This window comes from Nomascus leucogenys, chromosome 13 (genome assembly GCF_006542625.1).
Source record: "Nomascus leucogenys isolate Asia chromosome 13, Asia_NLE_v1, whole genome shotgun sequence".
NCBI lineage: Eukaryota > Metazoa > Chordata > Mammalia > Primates > Hylobatidae > Nomascus > Nomascus leucogenys.
Genome location: NC_044393.1, coordinates 28,186,256 through 28,213,298, shown reverse-complemented (window position 1 = coordinate 28,213,298; position 27,043 = coordinate 28,186,256). Strand labels below are relative to the sequence as shown.

Sequence of the window (27,043 nt, the reverse complement as noted above, 5' to 3'; positions counted from 1 at the left end):
CTTTTTTTCTTTTTCACATCAACTTTATAGTTAGATAATCCATCACTTTATTAATTCAAAAGATTGCTTTTTTTCCCCTTCAACTTTTATTTTAAGTTCTGGGGTACATGTGCAAGATTCGCAGGTTTGTTGCGTAGGTAAACTTGTACCATGGTAGTTTGCTGCACAGATCATCCTATCACCTAGCTATTAAGCCCAGCATCCATTAGCTCTTCTTCCTGATATTCTCTTTCCCCCATCCTGCTGCAGTGCTTTTAATAACCCAGCTTTGGATGTCCCACACCATCACTTTTGCCACATTCTGCTTGTTAGAAATGAGGCCATATTCAAGGATAAAACAATTAAAATCTACCTTTTGAAGGAATGAGTGCCAAATTTGCAGACATATAAAGTTGTTCCAGCTACTATTTGGGAGTGATTTTATAATGCCAGGTTAGTTACAAATATACACATTAAAGTTATTTCTTTCTTCCTTCCCTCCCTCCCTCTCTCCCTCCCTCCCTCCCGCCCTCCCTTCCTTCCTTCCTTCCCATTTATTTTGGGTCTCACTGTATCACCCAGGGTGGAGTTCAGTAGTGTGATCATGGCTCACCACAGCCTCAACCTTCTGGGCTCCAGTGATCCTCCCACCTCAGCCTCTTGAGTAGCTGGGACTACAGGCATGCATCACCACATCTGGCTAATTAAAAATTTTTTCTTTTTGTCCAGACAGATGGTGTCTCCCTATGTTTCCCATACTGATCTCAAACTCCTGGGCTCAGGGGATCCTCCTTCAGCCACCCAAAGTGCTGGGATTATAGGCATGAGACATTGTGCTGGGCTGATTAAATTTTTTTAGAAATAGGGTCTCACTCTCTTGCCCAGGCTGGAGTGCAGTGGTGTTTTGATCATAGCTCACTGCAGTCTCGAACTCTTGGGCTCAAGTGATCCCCCAGCTCCAACCTCTTAAGTAGCTAGGATTACAGGCCTGGCTAATTTTTAAAATTTTTTGTAGAGACGGAGTCTTCCTATGTTGCCCAGGCTGGCCTTGAACTCCTGGCCTCCTGCCTTGGCCTCTGAAAGCACTGGGATTACAGGTATGGGCCACTGCGCCCAGCCTCACACACTAAAATTTTCTAGTAGTTCTTGATTATATGGTGGTCATCTGGTATCTCAACGTTCTTCATGTCATTGCCCACTTGTAACCCATTTGTGGTACCTCAGTTGGGAAGCTCTGGTAAAGAGGTCCAGATTACAGAAAAGCACAATATAATATTCTTCATCCCTCATGGAGACCTTGTGGACCAGTAGCTCTGTGTTCAACACGCAGTGGTCCATGGACTGCTCTTGGCAAACATTCATTTAGGGCTCAGCAGCCCATCCATAAGATCCTCCTGGCCCCTCAAACGGAGTTGTTGTTTCCTCCATCCCCTTGAATTTCCTTTTTCTCTTTTTTGCTTTCTTTCCTCTGTACTATGCTGATTTACTCCTATTACATCTTCTCCAAGAAACTCTCCCCAGCTTCACTGCCTCCTTGATCAGCTGGAAAATGCCTACTCATCTTTCAGAATGGAGATCAAATGTCTCCTCTTCCCCAGGGTTGTCTTGGGCCCTCCTCTCACTCAGTCCCCTTCCTCTCCCTCTCCCCTTTTGCACCTCTGTATCTTACTCTACCTTAAGGAGTCCTCTGTTGTTGCACCTGGTATACTTTATTACAATTATTTGTACCTATAGACATACTTAGATACTTTTATTCCCCCAGACGATACTACAGTAAATAAGAGACAGATGCCTCTAGCAGTGCCTGTTGTCTCCTGGGGAAGCAGGCCATAAACACAAACAAATGAAATAATGACAGATTGGGGTAAATGCTATGAAGGAAACGTGTAGGAAACTGACACAGACTGGAAGGAAATGGGGGCTACTTGAGATAATGTAGTTAGAGATTCTGAGGCTATAGGAGGATAAGGATGTTGCCTGGGAAGAGTGGGCAGGGGTTGTTGTTTCAGGTAAAGGGAGCATACTCAGTATGGGAAGGTGTGTGGTGTGTCTGAGGAATTGAAAGTCTACTGTGTGTTGTAACGTAGGGCCTGTCATCCTCTGCCGGTTGCTGTGATCATACATCTTAATGGATTTGGTTCTGGCTGGATGTGGTGGCTCACGCCTGTATTCCCAGCACTTTGGAAGGCCAAGGCGGGTGGATCACGAGATCAGGAGTTCGAGACCAGCCTGGCCAACATAGTGAAACCCTGTCTCTACTAAAAATACAAAAAATGTTAGCTGGGCGTGGTGGTGGGCGCCTGTAGTCCCAGCTACTTGGGAGGTTAAGGCAGGAGAAACACTTGAACTGGGGAGGTGGAGGTTGCAGTGAGCTGAGATCGCACCACTGTACTCCAGCCTGGGTGACAGAGTGAGACTCCGTCTCAAAAAAAAAAAAAAAAAAGATTTGATTCTGTATTTCTAAACCCTAATATACTTCCTGGCCCAGAGTAGGTACTCAGAAAATGTTTGTGGAATTATGGTTCAGTGAATTTTTCTTCTGCTGATTTCTATTCATTCTCCTTGTCCTTTTCCATTTGACATTGGCTATACTGGTCTTCTGTGGCTTCTTGGTTGGCTTAGTGACCAGTTATACGACTTGCTTAAATTAAGCTTATTATGGTAACCTTGTTTATTATGAATTTTTGCTTATCTGTCCTTTCCAGGTTGAATTTTAGATAAAGAGTTTTTGATGCTTTTTGGCCTTTGGAAAATAGTTTTGTGACTAGTTTTGTCATGGTGACCACCATGTGCATATATCCCCTCCAAATTAACAGTTCCCATACTGGGGTATGTTTGTCCTCCTGACATCTACAACATGAATATCACTGGTTTATTTTGATGATTCATCTTGGTTTGTTTATATATTCCTATTACTGTTTTGTGGCTCCAGATCTTTTTAAAAAGTACATCTGGTGAACCTTTATTGAATGTCTAATATATGCAGGATACCCTGGGGGAGATTCAGACTCTTGATCTCTGAAGGTTTGACCCAAAGGCTAAGTCTTCTCTGAAGCCTTCCCCAACCCTCTAGTTAGAAAAAATGGGACTCTGATGAAAAAGTTTAATGTGGGCTTTAGAATGAAGGGTTAAAAAAAATAAAAAATAGGCTGGGCACAGCGGCTCATGTCTGTAATCCCAGCACTTTGGGAGGCTGAGGCGGGCAGATCATGAAATCAGGAGTTCAAGACCAGGCTGGCCAACATGGTGAAACCCCGTCTCTACTAAAAATACAAAAATTGGCCAGGCGTGGTGGCGCACACCTGTAATCCCAGCTACTCAGGAGGCTGAGGCAGGAGAATTGCTTGAACCCGGGAGGCAGAGGTTGCAGTGAGCCGAGAACACGCCACCGCACTCCAGCCTGGGCAACAGAGCGAGACGCCGTCTCAAAAAAAAAGAAGAGGTAGGAAACTTGATCAGACTAGTAACCACGGAAGTGATGGGAAAGGTAGATAAGGAACTACCTTCTGAGAAGGCCCTCAGCATAGGTGGTTTCATAGAAAATGAAATAAAGCATTCTCGTTTGTTCTATGAGATTATCATAGCCTAATACTGAAACTGGGCAGGAAGGGCGTAATACAAGGAAACTTGGACGGATCTCACTTATAAGAGGTACAATTCTTGTCAATAAAATCCCGGAACACCAAGTAGAAACTTATTAAATGAATGATGCATGAAACCAAATATGATTTATTCTAGCAGAGTAATGATAACTTAAATTTAAGAAATCTATCAGTTCATTATATCTACAGAATAAAAGAGGCCGGGCACAGTGGCTCACGCCTATAATCCCAGCACTTTGAGAAGCTGAGGTGGGTAGATCACTTGAGGTCAGGAGTTTGAGACCAGCCTGGCCAACATGGTGAAACCCATCTCTACTAAAAATACAAAAAATTAGCCAGGCGTGGTGGCGTGCACCTGTAGTCCCAGCTACTGGGGAGGCTGAGTTGGGAGAATCACTTGAACCCGGGAGGCAGAGGTTGCAGTGAGCCGAGATCACACCACTGCACTACAGCTTGGGCGACAGCATGAGACTTCATCTCAAAAAAAAATAAGATAAAATAAAAGAGAAAAGGTTTATAATCTTCTTGACAAAGGCTGAAAATTCTAAAAATTTATTATTATTACCTGTTTTTTAGATGGGGTCTCACTCTCTCCCCAGAGTAGTGTGCAGTGGCACAATTATAGTTCACTGCAGCTTTGAACTCTTGGGCTCAAGTGATCCTCCTGCCTCAGCCTTCCGAGTAGCTGGGACAACAGGCACACACCACTACTCATAGCAAATTTTTTTTTTAACCTTTTTTTTTTAGAGATAGGGTCTTGCTGTCTTGTTCAGGCTGGTCTCAAACTCCTGGCTTCAAAGTGATACTCTCATCTTGGCCTCCCAAAGTGCCGGGATTATAGACATGAGCCACCATGCCCAGCCAATATTCTTATTTTCCTCTTTTATAACATAAAAGGTATCATAAGATATGCACTATTCTGTAGCTTGTTTTTTAAAAACTTAATGTGTCATGGAAGTCTTTCCATATCAGTTCATAGAGTGTGTCTTCATTCTTTCTGATGGCTGCATAATATGCCATTTTGTGGGTGTGCCATAGCAGCACATAAACATAATATTCATGAAGCTATCGGTTGAGATCTTTAAAAAAGTTTTTTAAACTTTTAATTTAAAAGTATTTATTTTTTGGCTGGGTGCAGTGGCTCACACCTGTAATCCTAGCACTTTCAGAGGCCAAGGCCAGCGATCGCTTGAGCCCAGGAATTTGAGACCAGCCTCAGCAACGTGGCAAAACCCCGTTTCTACAAAAAATACCAAAAAAGTATCTTAGCCGAGCATGGTGGAGTGAGCCTGTAGTCCCAGCTACTCAGGAGGCTGAGGTGGATCACCTGAACCTGGTAGGTCAAAGCTGCAGTGAGTGGAGATTGCACTACTGTACTCCATCCTGGGTGACACAGTAAGACCCTGTCTCAAAAACAAAACAAAAAACAAAAACAAAAAAAACCAAACCCAAAACCCCAAAAGTACTTATTTTTTACTTATACAAGTAATATTTAACTAAATTTTTAAAAAAATTCACACTAAAGCAAAAATCTCTTGGTTATTCCTAATCCCTGTCCCCTCCTAAGAGCTAATTTTTGTTATTAGTTTGATTATCTGCCCCTTTCTGGCTAGTATTCCCATTGATTGGAAATGTAACTCCCAGCTGCAATGTTAGTTTGGAAACTAGAGTCTCATCAGTGGCTGTTAGTTACACATGGAAGCTAGAAATTCTCTCTTCCTTTTTCTGCTTGTACAAATTCCATTCACATCTCTTTTGTTAACCCTGTCTCATCATCTTCAGCCTGCTTTATGGTTGTCCAAATATTTAGGTTGAACCGGATAAAACTGCTATTTTGGTAGGTAAAAAGCAGTTGATTATCAGCAATTAAATGTGGTTCAACCTAATAGTTATAAAGCCTAATCCATTTGTGTGTCTAGTTCTCCTCAAGGGCAGGGGCCAGAACACGTGTTTGTATAATCCCTTCCAAGGCCTAGAATTGGCTGGTCAGATCAAAAGCACTTAATAAATTCCTGTTGACTGATGAAGCTAAGCTGTCACCAAGGCAGGCAGAGTTGTGATCCACTAAGTCTTACCAGGTTGATCTCTAAGATGGTTTTTGCAGCCTCCCTCTTCTCTGAAATGTAATTGGGTCCCCACCACCGTAAGTGACTTGCATCTTTGTCACACTTTAGGGAAGTGGGGAGGACCACTTAATCTTTGGAAAATTTTGCGCCTTGGCTACCATTGAGCCTCTTGGAGGGGTTTGTTTAGGTCTGCAGAGAGTGGGATACATGTGCCCAGAATGAGGGAGAAGCTTTACATTAGCCGAGGACATAAAGACCCTTCAGAGCGAGTGGAGTTGCTGGCCTAGGAGTTCACACTTGATTCTATGAATGAATCCTCACTTCTGACCAGTGCATATCCAAAAGAATTTAAGGTTTTCCCTGAGGTTGCCAACTTTTAATTTTGCCAAATAAGGACATTTAAAATAAGTATGTAATTATGTACTTTTAATAGTTAATATGTGCTCATGATATAGCATTCAAAATGTCCAAAAGGATATACAGCGAATAAAATGGGTCTCATGCTTCCTCTCCAGTTGCTTAAAACTATCCAGTTCCCCTTCTGGGAGGCAAACTGGGTTACTTGATCCTCCTTCCCGAGGTAGGCCACGCATTTAACAACAGGTATGACTGTATTGGCTCTCTCCCTTCCCCCACATAAATGGTAGTGCATTCAAATACTGTTTGACATCTTTGAGTTTACCTCACACATTTCTTAGAGATCTTTTAAAATCAATACATTTAAAAAAATAAAGTCAATACATAGAGCTGCCTTATTCTTTTTGAAGGCTGTGTAATATTAGGAAGGGTATTAAAAACAGTTGTTATCGTTTTAACATAGAAGGTATATTTAAATACTAAAAGTTAGAAAGAATGCGATTACAAGTGGGGCATGGTGGCTCATGCCTGTAATCTCAGCACTTTGGGAGGCTGACGCAGGAGGATACTTGAGCCCAGGTGTTCAAGACCAGCCTGGGCAACATAGTGAGACTCCACCTCTACAAAAAAATAACAATAAATTAGCTGGGCATGGTGGTATGAGACTGTAGTCCCAGCTACTCTGGTGGCTGAGGTGGGAGGATCACTTGAGGTCAGGAGTTCAAAGCTGTAGTGTGCCATGGTGGTGCCACTGCACTCCAGCCTGGGCAACAGACTGAGACCCTGTCTCAAAAAAAAAAAAAAAAAGTGATTTCCATGTAAAGAAAATTTTCTGCCTTAGTCCAAGGACCCTGTGTGAGAAAACTGTTGCTAGGGATAGTAAACCATTAAAGTGGTTTGAGGCCAGGTGCGGTGGCTCATGCCTGTAATGCCAGCACTTTGGGAGGCCGAGGTGGGTGGATCACGAAGTCAGGAGATCGAGACCATCCTGGCTAACATGGTGAAACCCCGTCTCTACTAAAAATACAAAAAAATTAGCTGGGCGTGGTGGCGGGCGCCTGTGGTTCCAGCTACTTGGGAGGCTGAGGCAGGAGAATGGCGTGAACCCAGGAGGCAGAGCTTGCAGTGAGCCGAGATCGTGCCACTGCATTCCATCCTGGGCGATAGAACAAGATTCCATCTCAAAAAAAAAAAAAGAAAGTGGCTTGAATAGGAATGTGTTAGCACAGATTGTGTTATTTTAGAGAGGTTTACTAGTTTCTCAGGTAGGCTGAATGAATGAGAGGGTAAGAGATAGGTAATTGCCATATTGATGTCCTTCTCCCCATTTTACAGAAAGGAGTGGATTTAGGGAATCCTCTCTTGTCTCCTACAATTGTGCTATTTCATTTGTCAGATCAATTAGCCAGTCTGCTGTCAAGATGTCTTGTATTTATAGCAGCTGTCAGTTGGATTGGAGTAGGAAGACTAGTTTCAGGGCTGTTTATGTCTTTTGTTAATATTTTTGAGCAATTAAAGTATGTATAGTAGCAATTAGGAATTATGGAAAACATACGCTTCCAGTCCTCTGTGAGGAATACACACATGAAGTGATGGGGGCCTGAACTTGAGGAATGAAATTGGAATAGGTTGCTGGAGTCTGAGAATGTTGGAATTAAAAAACTGACAGAATGCATGACCTTTGGGAAGAGTAAGAAGAGTGGAATTCATTTGCTAAACATTTATTGAGTACCTAGTATGTGCAAAGTACTGCGATAAGTTAACGCTAAGCAAACTGCCTTAGAGAGTGCTAGTGTAGGGTTGAAAAGTACACAGTATACAGACACAAGAAAGCAGGCCTGTTCATTTAGGTAGGTAGCATGTGTTTATTAGCACAGCACTGTACTAGGTGCTGGATATAAGAAAGGAAGGAAATGGTACAAACCAGGTTGCAGGGAGAAAATACAGATAGAATGTAAACTTTTTCAGTCTAGAATAGCTATTTGATTAATACAAGTGTTTTCAGAGAAAAACTGCATACAATATTTTTCTTTATTTTTAACCGTTTATTTTTTGGAATGAGCAATACCTTTATACAGTTGAAATAAAAAAATATTATAAGGTATACTGCAAAACGTCTCCCTCCTATTTTTGCCCCTCCCCGCGTCTTATCCAGATATCTCTCTTGTGTCAGGAATAAATGCCGGAAACAGAAACCAGCCTGAATATTTTAACCACAAAAGGATTTAACGTAGGGAACTGGGTACTTTTAAAGTTGTTGGAAGGGCTGGAAGAGTGGGACTCAAGGAGGCTGCCCTTAGGGTATCATCTTGAAAGGCCCACAATTGTAGCTGTGATCTGGAGGTCAGGAAGTCACTACTGGCACTGCCATCTGCACCACTGCTGCTTGACATGCATGAAGCTGATGATTAGACAATAGGCTCTGGCTATTGCAGACCAGCAGCAGCAGCAGCAGCAGCAACATCTGGGAGCTTGTGAGAACTCTTAGGCCCCAGCGTGGCATACTGAATCAGAATCTTGATTTCAATAGGATACCCTGATGATTTACATGTATGTGGAAGCTTGATAGGCCTGGTACTGGACCTGGCCACTAACCCAAGGGTCTTTATGACCTTGGCCACCAATTGTAAGGAAGTCAGGGAAATGTAGTTGTTGATTTTCCTAACTCTCAGTCTAGAAAGAAGGTTGAATGGAGGTTGAAAGAAACCATCTACTGAACTGACCACACTTTTCCACAAGTAACCTTTGTTGTTTCTTGGGCATCCTTGCAGATACTTTGTGCATATATAAGCATATGCGAATACATATCCTTTTTTCTCCTCTTTAAAAAATTAGTCAAGTGTGGTAGCTCATGCGTGTAATTCCAGCATTTGGGGAGGCTGAGGTGGGCAGATAGCTTGAGCCCAGGAGTTTGAGACCAGCCTGGGCAACATAACAGAACTCCATCTCTACAAAAAATAGAAAAATTAGCCCTGTATGGTGGTGTATGCCTGTAGTCTCAACTACTTGGGAAGCTGAGGCTGGAGGGACACTTGAGCTGGGGAGAGGAAGGTTGCAGTGAGCCGAGATCACGCCACTGCACTTCAGCCTGGGTGACAGAGACCCTGTCTCAATCAATCAATTAATCAATCAATCAATCAAATAAAACAAAACAATAGCTTAGCATATACAGTGTTCTGAATCATATAACTGTGTATCTTAGAAGAGCTTTCCATATCTTGACAGATAAAATCATCTTGTTCTTTTTAATAACCGCGTAGTATAAGGCCGGGCACGGTAGCTCATGCCTGTAATGCTAGCACTTTAGGAGGCTGAGGCGGGCGGATCATGAGGTCAAGAGATCGAGACCATCCTGGCCGACATGTTGAAACCCCGTTTCTACTAAAATTACAAAAATTAGCTGGGCGTGGTGGCACGTGCCTGTAGTCCCAGCTACTCGGGAAACTGAGGCAGGAGAATCACTTGAACCAGGGAGGTGGAGGTTGCAGAGAGCTGAGATCGCGCCACTGCACTCCAGCATAGCGACAGAGTGAGACCCCGTCTCAAAAAAACAAACAACGACAAAAAAAGCTGCATAGTATTCCATTATATTGCTTATAAATGCTTAAAATTGAGACTGTCTGATACAGTCTGGGTTGCATGGTCATTCTGATTTATTGGCACATGTAAAATCTAATCTAGTTGTTAAATGTTTTCTTCCTGCCTCTTGTGTGCTCAGATCTTTCGTGTGTGTCATCTTGTTTAATCCACACTACAACCCAATGTGCTTCTTCCACTTTACGTGAGGGAACTCAGGCTCTGAAAGTTTAATTTAATAGTTCATAAACTGGCCAGGCACAGTGGTTCACCCTTGTAATCTCAGCACTTTGGGAGATTGAAGTGGGCAGATCAACTAAGCTCAGGAGTTCGAGACCAGCCTGGCCAACATGGCGAAACCCCATCTCTACTAAAAATACAAAAACTAGCCGGGCGTGGTGGCGGGCGCTGTAATCCCCGCTACTCAGGAGGCTGAGGCAGGGAGAATTATTTGAACCCAGGAGGTTGCAGTGAGCCAAGATCACATCACTGCACTCCAGCCTGGGTGACAGAGCGAGACTCTGTCTCAAAAATAAAATAAAATAAAACAGTTCATAAACTAAGGAATATGCAGGTTAGGATTTGGACCTCAAGTCTGTTACCCTCCATAATTTGTGATTTGACCCAATTACACAGAGTCTCTAAACGGTAGGCCTGGTAACCTTCTCTTTTTGGGAAGAGGTTTGGAAATGTACCATTATGGATATTTGGATATTTGGGGTGGGTATTAAAGGAATGCCAATTTTTTTTTTTTTCTGACTCAGGTATCCAGCTCACATAGAAGACATTGACTACGAGGAAGGAAAAGTACTCATCCATTTCAAGCGTTGGAACCATCGTTATGATGAGTGGTTCTGCTGGGACAGTCCTTATTTACGCCCTTTAGAGAAAATACAGCTGAGGAAAGAGGGCTTGCATGAAGAGGATGGATCTTCTGTGAGTAACAAATCTGGGAAGTTCTGTAGTACGCAAGGTCAGCCATTGGGCTGTTTGTGTTTCAATCTTTGATGTTAGTAGCAGCTGGAGACAAGTTCTTATTTAGGCCTATAGTTGTAACCCTGAGACCTCTATGACACCTGGGGCTCTTGAAGAATCCTAATTTTGTTTGTTTGTTTGTTTTTTGATACGGAGTCTCGCTCTGTTGCCCAGGCTGGAGTGCAGTGGTGCGATCTCTGCTCACTGCAGCCTCCACCTCTCGGGTTCAAGGGATTCTCATGCCTCAGCCTCCCTAGTAGCTAGGATTACAGGTGCCCACCATGGCTAATTTTTATATTTTTAGTAGAGACGGGGTTTTGCTGTATTGGCCAGGCTGGTCTCAAACTCCTGACTGATTTTATAGCATTGTATCCCTAACTTCTAGAACACTGCCTGGCACATAGTAGATCTTCTGATCTTTTGTTAAGCTGTCTGATCTTTTGTTAAGTGATCATTCTGGCCAGGCACGGTGGCTCACACCTGTAATCCCAGCATTTTGGGAGGTGGAGGCCGGCGAGTCACAAGATCAGGAGTTTGAGACCAGCCTGGCCAACATGGTGAAACCCCACCTCTACTAAAAATACAAAAAATTAGCTGGATGTAGTAGCAGGCGCCTGTAATACCAGCTACCTGGGAGGCTGAGGCAGGAGAATCGCCTGAACCCAGGAGGCGGAGGTTGCAGTGAGCCAAGATGATCATGCCACTGCACTCCAGCCTGGGTGACAGAGTGATATTCCGTCTCAAAAAAAAAGAAAAATAAAAAGTGATCATTCCATGTAGAGCATTGTACTAGTCTCATATGCAAGGTCTTTTTCTTTTGAGACAGGGTCTTGCTCTGTTGCCCAGACTGGAATGCAGTGGTACGATCATGGCTCACTGTAGCCTCTATCTCCCAGGCTCAAGCCGTCTTTCCACTTAAACTTCACAAGTAGCTGGGACCACGGGCCTACCACACCTGGCTAATTTTTAAATTTTTTTATAGAGACAGTGTCTTGCACTGTTGCCCAGGGTGGTCTTGAACTCCGGGCTCAAGCGATCCTTCCACCTTGGTCTCCCACAGTGCTAGGATTATAGGTGTAAGCTCGTCCTGCAAAGTCTTTTATAAGCCCTTAAAGAACGTGGAATTGATTGGACTGTATTCCATTTTTCTAAATTTTATCTCTATGCCTGGAGCTTTTACTGACTTCAAAATGCAGTATGAAGTATTAGTTTTAAGGTTTTTTTGATTTGTTTCGTTTTAAGCAATGAAAGCACAGATGTACTGAAATGAAAGTACACTCCACAGAGTGGGAGCAGGCTCGAGCAAGTAGCTCAAGAGCTGTTTTTTTTTTTTGTTTATTTGTTTTTGAGATGGGGTCTTGCTCTGTCGCTCAGGCTGGAGTGCAGTGGCTCGATCTCGGCTCACTGCAACCTCCAGCTCCTGGGTTCAAGTGATTCCCCTGCCTCATCCTCCCGAGTAGCTGGGACTACAGGTGCGTGCCACCACACCTGGCTAATTTTTTGTATTTTTAGTACAGACGGGGTTTCACTGTGTTAGCCACAATGGTCTCGATCTCCTGACCTCATGATCCGCCCGCCTCGGCCTCCCAAAGTCCTGGCATTACAGGTGTGAGCCACCGCGCCTAGCCTGCTTTTTTGTTTTTTGTTTTTTTTTGGATAATGTTGTCCAGCTTTATTTTTGCTTTCTTGCCAAAGAAGATTTGTCAAGCTCCTCACTCTGTCATTATAAAATTCCCACCCCAAGAATCTCCCATTTTTCTTCACCATCGCTGCACACACACACACACACACACACACACTGGCTGAAACAATAAAATACAAAGTTCATCCTAAGAAGAACATAGCAAGTCCAAAGAGGGTTATCAACTTTAGAAAAGAAGCAAATAAATCATAAAATAATGATATTTTAAGATTACAGATTAAGCCCTAATTTAGAATATTTTTAGAAATTTTATCATATTAAAACAAGGGTAAAGGCACTATAGACTATCTTGTTTTTTAACTAACTTTATTTAAATTAACTACACCCATTTTAAGTGTATGATTTCATAAGTTTTGTGTAATAAGCTTAAGTTTAATAAGCATTTAAATTTGTGATATAAAAATCACCCATTTTAACTGTATAGTTTAATAAGTTTTGCAAATTTATATTGTCAGATAGCCACTGCCATATGATACACAATATTTTCATTATGACAAAAAGAAGCTCTCCCTCAAATTGCTTTTCATTCAGTGTTCACCAGCCAGTCCTGGACCAGTTCTGGACCCTGGCAACCACTGATCTGTTTTCTGCTTATAGTCCTATTTTTGTTTGGTTTTTCATTTGAAATAAAATCATACTATATGTAACATTTTGGGTCTGACTTACTTCAATTAGCATATCTTTTGAAGCTTCATTTATGGTGTTTTTCTGTTCCTGTAATAACAGTTTATTTTATTTTTTTAAGTTTTATTTATTTATTTATTTATTTTTTATTATACTTTAAGTTCTAGGGTACATGTGCACAACGTGCAGGTTTGTTACATATGTATACATGTGCCATGTTGGTGTGCTGCACCCATTAACTCGTCTTTTTTTGTTTTTTTTTTTAAAGAGATGTTTTCTTGCTCTGTTGCCCAGTCTGGAGTGCAGTGGTGCAGTCTTGGCTCAATGTAGCCTTGACCTCTTGGGCTCAAGCAATCCTCCTTCCTCAGCCTCCTGAGTACCTGGGACTATAGGCATGTACTACTATGCCTGACTAATTAAATTTTTTTTTTTGTAGAGACAAGGTCTTATTATGTTGCCCAGGCTGGTCTTGAACTCCTGGCCTTAAGGGACCTTTCTGCCAAAGAAGGAAGATCCTTTGTACCTCCCAAAGTCCTGGGATTATAGGCGTGTGCCCTTGTGCCTGGCTAGTTTTAAGGTTTTTAAACAGCCATTGGGACATCTATAATGGTGCTGCTGCTTTTGGATCTGACTCAGCCCTGCCTTCTATTTTCTTTTTCTTTTTTTTTTTTTTGAGACAGTCTTACTGTACTGTCGAGGCTGGAGTGCAGTGGCATGATCTTGGCTCACTGCAACCTGTCTTCCGGGTTCAAGTGATTCTCGAGTCTTAGCCTTCTGAGTAGCTGGGACTACAGGTGCATCCAACCACACCTGGCTAATTTTTGTATTTTTAGTAGAGGTGGGAGTTCATCATGTTGGCCAGACTCCTGACCTCAGGTGATCCACCTGCCCCAGCCTCCCAAAGTGCTGGGATTACAGGCACGAGCCACTGTGTCCGGCTTATTTTCTATTTTAACCCTATTAGGAAACTTGAACTCTTCCTGGCCTTTTTTTTCTTTTTCCCAGTTAAGGATTATTCAGTATTGTTCCATTTGACTTTTCAATGTTCATTCTACAAATTTTTTTTTTTTTTTTGAGACGGAGTCTTACTTTATCACCCAGCCTGGGGTGCAATGGCGCAATATCGGCTCACTGCAACCTCCACCTCCGAGTTCAAGTGATTCTCCTGCCTCAGCCTTCTGAGAAGCTGGGATTACAGGTGGCCACCACCGCACTGGCTAATTTTTGTATTTTTAGTAGAGACAGGGTTTCACCATGTTGGCCAGGCTGATCTCAGGTGATCTGCCCACCTCGACTTCCCAGAGTGCTGGGATTACAAGTGTGAGCCACTGCGCCTGGCCCATTATTTATCAGTGCAAACTGTGTGCTGGGAAAAGAGTATAAAATATTAAAGGTGAATGATTGCTTTCCCTGGCAAAAGACACTTTAGAAGTGTAGGTGGCATTAAATGCTGCTTCCCTGAGTATGAAGTAGCCTCATGTCTTCTAACTCCTATCCCTGATGTGTATCCTAGTAGTCCTGGCCTCTTAGACTCATTTTCAGAATGTATGCTGGTTAGGGTGGAATTATCATCAGTGCTGTTCTGTGCCTGCCTAGACCTCTTGGGCTTATTGAGGTCTTGTGTCCCAGCCCTTTTGTTTTGACTCCTGTCTTAGTCTTTTTTGTGTGGCTATAATAGAATACCTGAGACTAGGTAATTTATAAAGAAAAGAGGTTTGTTTAGCTCACAATTCTGCAGGCTGGGAAGTTCAAGTGCATGGTACTGGCTTCTGGCATCGGCTTTTGTGCTGTGTCATACATGGTGGAAGGTCAAAGAGGGAGATAAGTGTGAAGAGAGGGACCAAACAGGGGGAGGAGCCTTGCTTTATAACAACTTGCTTTCTTGGGAATGAATCCATTCCCAGGAGAGCGAGAAGTCACTCCTTGAGACAGCATTAATCTATTCATGAGGGATCTGCTACCATGACCCAAACACCTCTCATAGGCCCCATCTCCAGCACTGCTGCACTGAAAACATTAACTTTTGGCGAGGACAAATGACACCGAAATTATAGCAACTCCTAGTGTTGAACAACAGAAATATCTTCCTCCATCCCAATAGCTACTTTCCCTTCACACTTTCTTATCAATCCCAGCCTCTTTTATGAGATCTAGTATGTCCTGTATGTCCTGTGAAATTAGGTTGGTAACAGGATCTTTTTTTTTTTTTTTATGTTTTTTAGGAATTTCAAATAAATGAGCAGGTCCTTGCTTGCTGGTCTGATTGTCGTTTTTACCCGGCCAAAGTCACTGCTGTTAACAAGGATGGTAAGGCATTTGAGTTGTAGTTGTTTTTACTCATGACTTAGGTGGGGGGTGGGGGATGTTTGTAATATCAGAGCTTGATAGTATATTTTCAGTATTTATTGCCTAGGTATCCGCTTTATTCAAGTTAATCACTATGTCAGGAGTTTGGAAGAAATTATAAGTAAAGAAAACTGGACAAAAAAGGTAGTTTGACTTTTTACCCCCTAAATTTCAGTCATTGTTTTCTAAAACAGTCACAGTTCATCTGTCACTCTGCCTGGACGTGTGCAAGTACTTGCTGTCTAGGAGTTCCTAATATAATTGATGAGATAGCCCTGAATATTTGTGAATAGCTTAGAAATTAAATGAACACTAACAAACTTTAAAAAATGTGCTTTCTGGATGCAAGGTGACTGAGGGTGGTCTGTAACATTGGAGTTGCTAGTGGAAACTGGGACGCCGGAATTTAGAGGACTGAGTTGGGTTTCATTTGCCAGAGTTGAACATGTGAAGAGACAGGATGGGGAACTTGACTAACAGAGGCTCAATTTTGCTAGTAAAAGGGCAGACAAAGAGTTATGAGGATAATATGTATGGTCAGGATCCTGGCACCTGGAGAATAGAGTCTGGGTCCTAGTGATACCACCGTAAGCACATTCCACTAGGGTGTGTATGGTCTCCATGATCTCTGAAGTGAGTGTTTAGGGAAGTCAGGCCTCTTGATGCCACTGTAGGGTTGACTATTAGGCCAGACTGACTTTTCATTTGATGAAGTTATTCAGATATTTATTAATACTCTGCTAACTGCTGGGCCTCAGGCTGACCAAGTTTTGTCTGAGAATGATTTTTCTTTTCTTGTTCTTTTTTGAGACAGAGTCTTGCTCTGTTGCCCAGGCTGGAGTGCAGTGGTGCCAGCTCAGCTCACTGCAACCTCCATCTCCTGGGTTCAAGCGATTCTCCTGCCTCAGCCTCTTGAGTAGCTGGGATTACCAACGTGCACCACGGTCAGCTAAATTTTGTATTTTTAGTAGAGACCGGGTTTCGCTATGTTGGCCAGGCTGGTCTCATGTGATCCGCCCACCTTGGCCTCCCAAAGTGTTGGGTTTATAGGTGTGAGCCATTATGCCCAGCCGCAACTTTTTAGAAAAGTATTTTTCAGGCCAAACACGATGGTTCTTGCCTGTAATCCCAGCAGTTTGGGAGGCTCTGGTGGGAGGATCACTTGAGGCCAGGAATTTGAGACCAGCCTGGGCAACATAGTGAGACCTCATCTCACTATGAGAAAAAAATTAGACGAGTGTGGTGACATGTTCCTGTAGTCCTAGCTACTCGCATGGCTGAGGTGGGAAGATCCCTTGAGCCCAGGAGTTTGAGGCTGCAGCAAGCTGTGATAGTGTCATTGTACTCCAGCCTGGGCAGCAGAACGAGACTCTGTCTCTTTAAAAAAAAAAAAAAAAAAAAAGTCTTTTCAGTTGTGCTTCCTCCATAAGCTAAAATTATAGGAGGGAGAGTCTCGAGGCTATGGTAGTTCCTAAAATGGTCGTTTGCAACGCTAATATATTGTTTCTGAAGCTCCATATTCTGTCCAGTGAAACTTAGTTAGTTGAAGGACATGAAAATGAATGCAAATTTCTGCCAAAACCTGTTGTCCTGAGGTTCTTGGGTATGAAGTCCTGTATTACGCCGACACACTGACTGGTTTTTGGGACTAACTGGAAGAGAGAGGAGAGGATATGGGAGAGGGGCAATCCTGAAACAGAAAGTTAATGAGACAGGCTGGGTAGTACTATTGGCCACCCAGATTGTGAAGGAAAGCCAGCCTTTGTAGGAGCTCAGATCTATGTCTGATTTGGAGATGAAGATAATTAATGCCTCTAAGAGGGGTGGGAAAGTGTCTTGGTGGAGGCAATGAAGGCTTAGTAATCTACTGTTTAGATCTAATACCTGCAGAGCCCAGAGCATGGCATCATGAAGTAAAACAAAAGAAGACCTGCTTCAAGGTAGAATGAAGTAGGTGCTGAAATAGAGCTACCAGGAGGAGGCAGGGCAGGATGGTGCAGTTTAATCATGGTAGACACCTGTCTCTATAAGGTTTTGTGTTTGTGTGTGGGATGGGTCAGAAACTCTTTGAAATAATGATTTCAAAAATGATTAGGTTTGGATTAGAGCTGATGGTCAGTTTCTGCTTCATCACGATTCACTGTGGGATTACTTGTGGGATTGGGAGCGACAGTGCTAGTCTCTCTTTTCACTCTTTCCTTGATATTTTCTGCCATGCCTCAGGTTCATCCGTAGCAGTGGCCACCAGCTTAATGGCCCTGCGAGGAGCGGCTCTGCCGGCAAGGCGGCCCCTTTATTTCCTGTAAATGTCACTATGTCTTGTTGGTGCTGCCAGGAGGAGGCAGGGGATATAGTGAAGTCACGCCTTGTAGATTTATCTTTAGAAGGCTTGATCTGATTTTCTTGCCACTCTTAATCTCCTTGGGTGTTTTGCTAAGGCTGAGTGTTGAGCAGGCTGGTGGGTGGGGACTCTAGCCAGAGTGTGGAAGTGGCAGATGCTGGCACTGAGGAGTCTGGCATGATTGAATCAGAACTAAATAACAACTTTAGTTTCTTAAGGGCATCTGTTAGCACTTGGAAAATAGGGCATATAATGCCATATTATTTAGCTGTTTTCATCTGGAATGGTTCTTCAGCAGTGGAGAATAAGCATTATTTAGTGTGAAGGCAGTGGCAGTTGGTAGCCTTGTTAGACTCTCAGTCTGTGTTGTTATAAAAGACAGTAAAAGATGGGTTTCTACTTTCAGGGAATCTTTGTTTGGAAGCCATCTCTGGTGAGCTGACCTCACCTCTTTGCTGGGGCTGCTTAGCTTCCCCCTCCCTTTTTTTTTTTTTTTTTTTTTTTTTTTTTTTTTTTTTTTGTGACAGAATCTTGCTCTGTTGTCCAGGCTGGAGTGCAGTGGCACAATCTCTGCTCACTGCAACCTCCACCTCCTGGGTTCAAGCGATTCTCCTGCCTCAGCCTCCTGAGCAGCTGGGACTACAGGCACATGCCACGCCACACCTGGCTAATTTATATATATATATTTTTTTAAGGTTTCAAATGTACTTTATTTCTTCATTAATGCCATATCCTAATGGGTACACAGTGCTTTAACTTGGCATCAATTATGAGCTGTTTTTTAAACAATTAATTATTACACCAGCTGGTATGATTACTGTTCTCTCCATTTTGGGGGGGTGACTCTGCCAACAGGGGACGGGTTCCATTCTATTCCAATTTGTGTTGTTATATATGTCCATATAGCAACACAGAAAGTGTCTCCCCTAGCTAATACAGTATTACCATATTTGTTATGAAAATCAGGTGTACGTTTCTGGTGGCTCTGCCTTGCCATTGTTTGCTGAATGCTTCGAACTTGGAGATGACTTAGTTTGTTTTTGACCACGGGAAACATCGTGAAGGTGAAGACAGAAATGCAGCAATAAAGCTGCTGCTTTAATTTTTTCATTTGTAGTAGAGACAAAGTTTCACTGTATTGGCCAGGCTGGTCTGGAACTCCTGACCTCAAATGATCCACTCGCTTCAGCCTCCCAAATCTCCCCTTTTTTTCCACACAAGGAATAGCAGAGTCAGTTGTCTGTCAGGGCTTTTTGCCCCCAGTAGTGTACAACTCTGCTCTGTAAGTGATTTTCTTTAAGGAAACTACTGTGTAGATTAGCATTTATGACAAAATGGGGAATTGTTCCTTTCTGTTGATCTGTGGTTCTTTAGCTTGAATGAGCAGGTAAATCAGCTCCTTCTTCCTAAAAAATATGCATATTTTTGGGTCATGTCCCCTACCTACCCTGCCAGTTCAGTCTCTGGGGCAGTGACTGAGGTCTGCCTTTATAACAGGAGATGTTATGGAAATGATCTTGTTTCTAGAGTCTCTGGCTGAAGCAGCTTTTATTTTTTGTTTTCTTCATGCTGTAACTGATTCTACATTTGAAATGTGGGGAGGCTGATACTATGTGAACAGCTTTGTAGAAAGAGAAAAGGAAGATTTAGGCCCACACGTGCAGGTGCTAGCTTGGCTGTTTTCTTCTATTGGGGGAAGAGGGATTGTGCTTCCCCCGACCCCCCCCTTTTTTTTTTTTTTTTTTTTGCCTAGATAGCCTTTAAAGATATCAATGTCTGGCCAGGCGCAGTGGCTTACGCCTGTAATCCCAGCACTTTGGGGGGCCGGGGTGGCGGATTACCTGAGGTCAGAAGTTCGAGACCAGCCTGGCCAATATGGTGAAACCTAGTCTCTACTAAAAACACAAAAATTAACCAGGCGTGGTAGCACGTGCCTGTAGTCCCAGCTACTCGGGAGGCTGAGACAGGAGAATCGCTTGAACTCAGGAGGCAGAAGTTGCAGTGAGCCGAGATCGCGCCACACTGCACTCTAGCCTGGGCGACAGAGCGAGACTCCGTCTCCAAAAAAAAGAAAAAAAGATGTCAATGTGCTGTGCTTCCCTTTTAGGGGGACTTGGTGGTATTGATCCCTTGGTCTGTGACAGGCCCTGTGCTAGGTTATTTCCATATCTTATCGTATTTAGTCTTTACACAAACATGGAAAGGTTATTGCCCCCATTCTTATTTTGCAGATGAGGAACAAAACTCACAGGGGGAAACTGCTTGAGGTTATAAAGCGCTTGGATGGTAGAGCTGAGATCTGCATGGAGGTCTGTGGTTCTACAGAGTCCCTAAACTGTCGTTCCCACAGTACTAGGCTGCCTCTTTGGAGCAGGGTTTTCCTAAGAGGGCAGGTGTTGTCAATTAGGTCCAGGTGTTCACTGATAGAATGCGAGAGTGTATGTAGTGGTCTGCACTTTCTGGAGCCGGTGTTATCTTGAGAACCATGGTTGGGAGACAGGGTCTGGTCCCAGTTCCTGCTCAGTGATTATGGGCGGTTCGCTGCCTTTGCTCTGGACTCTTTTGAGCAGTTAGAAGTCAAAGAGGGAGTGGGAATAGATGAGTGTTGTATTGGCCACAGAACCTAAACCCAAAATGTAAAATTGCTAAGAAGAAAATACTTAGAGGGAGGGGAAGGCATGCCCGCAAACATATGCACATCCCCACCCCTCAATCTGTGGAAGCCTAAGGACTTCAAGAAAGCTTTTTTTTTTTTTTGAGATGGAGTCTCCCACTGTCGCCCAGGCTGGAGTGCAGTGGCTCGATCTCAGCTCACTGCAACCTCCGCCTCCTGGGTTCAAGTGATTCTCCTGCCGCAGCCTCCCGAGTAGCTGGGATTACTGGTGTGTGCCACCATGCCTGGCTAATTTTTGTATTTTTAGTAGAGATAGGGTTTCACTGTGTTGGTTAGGCTGGTCTTGAACTCCTGACCTCATGATCCACCTGCCTTGGCCTCCCAAAGTGTTGGAATTACAGGTGTGAGCCACCGTGCCCAACCTAATTTTTTTTTTTTTTTTTTTTTTTTTTAAAGGGCTGGTCCAGGCGTGGTGGCTGACGCCTGTAATCCCAGCTCTTTGGGAGGTCGAGGCAGGTGGATCACCTGAGGTCAGGAGTTCAAGACCAGCCTGTCCAACACAGTGAAACCCGTCTCTACTAAAAATACAAAAGGTAGCCGGGCATGGTGGCGTGCACCTGTAATCCCAGCTACTCGGGAGGCTGAGGCAGGAGAATCACTTGAACCCAGGAGGCGGAGGTTGCAGTGAGCCAAGATCGAGCCACTGCACTCCAGCCTGGGCAACAGAGCAAGACTCATCTCAAAAAAAAAAAAAAAAAAGAAGAAAGAAAAAGAAAAGACTAGTTGAAAGCAGTTGTGAGAAGAAAGGAAAGAGTAGAACAAGAAGTTCGATCTGTAACTAACTGTGAACAATCAACTGAGATAACTCACTACTTTCAGACCAGCCTGAGAAAACGTGTTTGAAAACCCTCCGTTTTCCATCTGTGGCATTCTGGAATAATCTGACTTCCGAAGAGTGAATGAGATAGAAAAGAAGCCCTGGACGCTGGGCAGGATAGCTCACATCTATAATTCCAGTGCTTTTGGAAGTCGAGGAGGCAGGATTCTTTGAGGCTGGGAGTTTGAGACCAGCCTGGGTAACATAGACCCCCATGCCCTGCTATCTCTACAAAAAATTAAAAAACAAAAAATTGGCTGGACATGTTGGTGCATGCCTGTAGTCCCAGCCACTTGTGAGGCAGAGACAGTAGGATTGCTTGAGCCCAGGAGTTTGAGGCTGCAGTGAGCTAGGTTCTTACCACTGCACTCCAGGATGGGTGACGAAGACCCTGTTTCTTTTTTTTTTTTTGAGACGGAGTCTTGCTCTGTTGCCCAGGCTGGAGTGCAGTGGCGCAATCTCATCTCACTACAACCTCTGCCTCCCAGGTTCGAGTGATTCTCCTTCCTCAGCCTCCTGAGTAGCTGGGATTACAAGCACCCACCATCATGCCTGGCTAATTTTTGTATTTTTGTAGAGACGGGGTTTCACCACGTTGGCCAGACTGGTCTTGAACTCCTGACCTCAAGTGATCCGCCCGCCTCGACCTCCCAAAGTGCTGGGATTACAGGCGTGAGCCGCTATGCCCGGCCGATGAAGACCCTGTTTCTACGAAAAAAGGAGGCCCTGGAATATTAGCTGTGGTAGATTTCATGAGCAACAGAAATCTGTCCAATCCAAAATCACCGATGTATTATCCCTATGTCTTTGGTCCTAGAGAAGGTGAGCTTGTTATGCATCTCTAGTTTTGTTCTTAGAACCCATTCAGTATTACTGACTGCTATAAGATTGTCTGCGATGCTGAGTCCTTAACCCTCAGAGGGGCAAGACCAGGAATCTTTGTTTCATCTTAAAGTCTAGGGACAAAAACTCCTTAAGGGAGTCTGAGGCAGGTAGCCCTTCTGTCACATTAGAGGAGATGGAACAGGATACACTTCTTTTGAGTTCCTTCATTTACATGTTGTTTGTTAGGTAGTGTTTGTGGCCACAGGAGAACTCTATTATTAGCCACCTACGGGAGGATTCCATGTGAAGACAATCTTTTAGTAATATACATGAAACCATCAGAGTAAAATTTGAGCCTCTCTGTTGTCCATTATTCTCTCTGATTTATTGAAGCCCAAGTTAGTCTGTGTTTAGCTTGATTAAAGGGGAAAGTTTCAAGATGATCCTTTGTAGTCCTTTGGAAGTTAAAAGGATCAAAGACTGAGATATATCTAAGGACGGTCTTCACTTAGCACCTTTGGCCATAGTTTGGGTCATTTCAGCACTCTGAAAGGGGTCTGTGGTTTGGAATTAGGCTGAGGAGCTTGAGCAATAGGCAGTGTGGGGTGGTGGGAAAAAATTGGTTGGAGGTCAGTAGACAGGCTTGGATTCCAAAGATAGCTGCCTCAGACTTAATCATGGGACTCAGGTTCCTTTTATGTAAGTCCTCCTTCTGGAATCTGCCATCAGGAGTAAGCTTCAAAATTAACTCCAAGTAGCTGAAAATGTTGGACTGTTAGGTAACATTACTCAATATTGACTTTTGGATGTTGGAAATGCCTGTAAAAACGACAGTTTTCATTTTGATGTAACTGATGCTGAACTAACTTTGTTGATAAAATAGTTGAAAATAGAGTCTTGTGTGGCTTGTTGGCACACATAATATTTAAGATATCAAGATAACTGGAGTCTTAAAACTCCCATCACCCCATTTCCCTCCCCAGACTTGCCAGAGTTGGACCATGGTTGCTTAAGAAGGGTCTGTTTAGAATTCCATAGCATTGTTTATCATAACTGCTTTGCTTGCCAACACCCTCACAATATAGGCAGGGAAAAACAGGAACCCAGACCTTTGTTGTAAGTACTTATAAGTCATTGCTGAGCTGCCTGTGTAGATAATTGTTTATGCTTTTATCCTTTTATGCTCTTATCCTTTTATCATAGCCTGTTCATCTAATTGCTGTTATCATCTAATTGCTGATGTTTTAACCCAACCAGGCATAACTATGTATCCTTATATCTTGTTTGCTAGCCAGTTTCTTTTTTTAAATATTTTTAATTTTTTTAATTTTTTAATTTTTGTGGGTACATAAGTGGGTGTATGTATTTATGAGTTACACGAGCTATCTTGATACAGGTGTGCAATGTGTAATAATCACATCAGGGTAAATGGGGGTATATATCACACCAAGCATTTATCCTTTGTTAAAAACAATCCAATTATGTAGTTATTTTATTTTTATTTTTATTTTTTTTAGGCAGAGTTTCACTGTCGCCCAGTCTGGAGTGCAGTGGTGTGATTTGGCTCACTGCAACCTCCACTTCCTGGGTTCAGGCGATTCTCCTGCCTCAGCCTCCCGAGTAGCTGGCATTACTCGTGTGTGCCACCACGCCTGGCTAATTTTTGTATTTTTAGTAGAGACAGGGTTTCATCATGTTGACTAGACAGGTCTTGAACTCCTGACCTCAAGTGATCCACCCGCCTCGGCCTCCCAAAGTGCTGGGATTACAGGCATGAGCCACCACACGTGGCCAAGTTATTTTAAAATGTACCATTATTTTTGACTATAGTCACCCTGTTATGCTAGCAAATACTAGGTCTTATTCATTCTTTCTAACTTTTTTGTACCCCTTAACCATCGACACTTTCCCCCACCCCTGCCTACTACCCTTCCTAGCCTCTGGTAACCCTCCCTCTACTATCTCCATGAGTTCAATTGTTTTAATTTTTAGCTCCTACAAATAAGTGAGAACATCAAAGTTTGTCTTTCTATGTCTTGCTAGCTAGTTTCGTCATGTATTGGTGACACTTGTGACAAATAATCACCTTTATTTTGTAATTACCAGGAATAAAGGTCAGTAGATAATTACTAATTGTCTATGGCAGTGGTTCTTGGACTTTGGTGGACATCAGAATCACCTGGAGGAGTTGTTAAAAACGCACATTCCTGTGCCCTGTTCCCAGTTGCTGATTCAGTGTATCTGAGGTGGGACTGGTAACTTGCATTTCTAATGAGTTCCCAGGAGTTGCTCATGCTGCTGCTGTGGGACCACACTTTGAGAAGCACTGGTTTACTCTGAGGCAGGTACTGTGTGTGGAAGAAAGTGGTATAAGATGTGGTCTCTGGCCTTGAAGAGCCTGCTTTTGAGTTGCGATCTGTACTTATATGAAGGTAGACCTAAGTTTGAAGCTCTGTAGGCTGGTGCCAAATGAGCCTAAGAAGTTCAGATCGGGGGTAATCATTAGTAGCTGAAAAGCCCGGACGCTTTTACAGAACTGTTGTGAGTATTTGAGCCGGGCACTTAAAGATCAATGAGTGGCACATTCCCAGAAGGAAAACACTTTAATACAGATGTGGAGTTAGAAGTGTCGCTGGCAGTTTCAGTGGGTAGCTTGTCACTTTGAGTTGGTGGGTATTGGATGGTGGTAATGAGAAATAAGGTTTGGAAAATTATTGGGGTCAGATTGTGTTGGAGGTTGAATACTTTTGGACTTCATTTGGTACCCGTGATTAGCCATTGACTAGGCCCTGCTGAGGACTGGCGGTGGAGGGGTGTGGGAAGAGAATGTATCAGAAGGAGAAAACCAGGTCTTAACTTTGTTGTTGCATTCTTCGGCTCCCAGACCTCAGGGTTTTTTGCAGGGGGTGGGGGAATTGGTTCTAAAAAGAGAAAAACCTGTTTACTAGTGGAAACCATTACGTGATTACCAATGGTTTACTGAATCTTGAAAAGATTAATTGTGATTATTTTAAATCCTTGGGGCAAAAATGGGTGGGGCATGAATTGGCTCTAAGATGCAAAATTTGGAAGTGTTGTTTGGGTACAACTAATGAGAACTTCTGTAGTTGGACACCTTATTTGGGAAGATAAGATTATCTGGGTTTCCAGCTTAAGGTTTTTAGCAGGGATGGATCTTTATTGAATGATTTTTTTCTAATGGGAAAAAACTAACAGTGTAGCAGAAAAAAACTAACAATGTAGCAGAAAACAACTAACAATGTAGCAGAAAAAAACTAACAATGTAGCAGCAAACATTTTGTGTTTTGGCCAAGTCTCTATTTTAAAACATTGTATCATGAAGATAATTCAAATGGATTCTGAGATGTGGAAATAGAACACATCTCTTGAAACACAATACCTTTAGCAGAATGATGTTCCTTTTTTTTTTTTTTTTTTTTTTTTGGAGACGGAGTCTTGCTCTGTTGCCCAGCCTGGAGTGCAATGGCAGGATCTCGGCTCACTGCAACCTCTACCTCCCTGGTTCAAGTGATTCTCCTGCCTCAGCCTCCCGAGTAGCTGGGGTTACAGGCACCTGCCACCAAGCGCGGCTAATTTTTTGTATTTTTAGTAGAGACGGGTTTCACTGTGTTGGCCAGGCTGGTCTTGAACTCCTGACCTTGTGATCCACCTGCCTTGGCCTCCCAAAGTGCTGGGATTACAGGCGTGAGCCATGATGTTCGTTTTAAAACTTGAGAGCTATTACTGCCCCCGATCCCGGAACGTAAAGATTAAATTATAAAAGTGAAAAATTCACCAAGGAATAAATAAGTCTGCATTTTACTCACATTCTTAATTGTTTTACTGCTCTTTGTTCTTCACTTAAATTCAGTTTATAAATTGAATTTATATTTATATTTATTTAGAATAAAATAAAATTTATTTTAATGAAGCATCTAAAAACGAGGTTTTTTTTTGATGAATTTCAATTTATGTAGGTAGAAAACTGTGTAATCTTAACTAAGAAGTGAAGACAAGCACACTGGTATCTTGGACATAAGTAAGACTGAATATGATTCTTAAACAGTTTTAAACTCCTATAAGCTTATTATGTGGTTGGAGATCCCTTGTGTTTATACTTTGAAAAGTTACCACTTTCATGAAATTGTGAGTTAAAATCATGATATCTTCTTGAATTTTAGGTACTTACACTGTGAAATTTTATGATGGAGTAGTTCAGACTGTCAAACATATTCATGTCAAAGCTTTTTCCAAAGATCAGGTGAGAAATGCGGTTTTGTGCTTTGTGTTATGAATAATGCTAACATTATAGTTTTGTTTCCTCAAATAAAGACATTACATTTGTTTATGATGGCAAGTGTTTATTTCCTCCATCTGACACAATTTCACCAGAAAATAATACACAAATTTTCAGAAGTTGTAAATATTTGTCTCTTTGCTGTTTCCTATTTATTTATTTGTTTATTTAGAGACAGAGTCCCATTCTGTCGCCCAGACTGGAGTACAATGGTGCGATCTCGGCTCACTGCAACCTCTGCCTCCTGGGTTCAAGCAATTCTCCTGTCTCAGCCTTCTGAGTTGCTGGGATTATAGGCGCACGCCACCACACCTGGCTAATTTTTTTGTATTTTTAGTAGAGACGGGGTTTCACCATATTGGTCAGGCTGGTCTCGAGCTCCTGACCTCAGGTGACCCACCTGCCTAGGCCTCCCAAGGTGCTGGGATTACAGATGTGAGCCACTGTGTCTGGCCACTGTTTCCTTTTAACAGAGACTTTTTTTCAAAAGTGCCAGATACTTGGATACCATTGCCTATATTCTGTTCTCATCTTTTTTCAACAGTGGTTATTCTTTTCTTCTCTCTGTGCCCTGCACCCCACAAGAGCTGTTAGTCGTCATAGGGAACTTGTTGAATTGCTTGAGGAGACCTCCAGTATGTTTTCTCTCCATCTAGCTCTGTCTTTTAGCTTAGGACCATTACTTGGTGGTTTACAGAGCTATCATTTGGCACAGATTTGGCAGCCACTTGTGCTAGATGTGCCTGGTTTGTGAATTTGGTATCCTGTTGTTCCAGTTACCATGCATGTACTTGCCTGAGCATGGGGCCTCAGTTTTGATCCTGGAAATATGGTTTGTATAGATATGGGCCATCTAGAAGTG

General features: G+C 42.9%; 1 protein-coding gene and 1 pseudogene across 1 annotated transcript in view; one reads left to right on the top strand and one right to left on the bottom strand.

Moving 5' to 3' along the window:
- The window catches only part of PHF20 (PHD finger protein 20), a 177,071-nt gene that overhangs the window by 57,556 nt on the left and 92,472 nt on the right, over positions 1-27,043 (top strand). Inside the window, exons 3-5 of the mRNA XM_030826717.1 lie at positions 10,345-10,516; positions 15,104-15,188; positions 26,066-26,145. Coding sequence (XP_030682577.1) covers positions 10,345-10,516; positions 15,104-15,188; positions 26,066-26,145 — 337 coding nt within the window. The remainder of the gene's footprint in view (positions 1-10,344; positions 10,517-15,103; positions 15,189-26,065; positions 26,146-27,043) is intronic.
- LOC115838021 lies at positions 18,383-18,687 on the bottom strand (annotated as a pseudogene).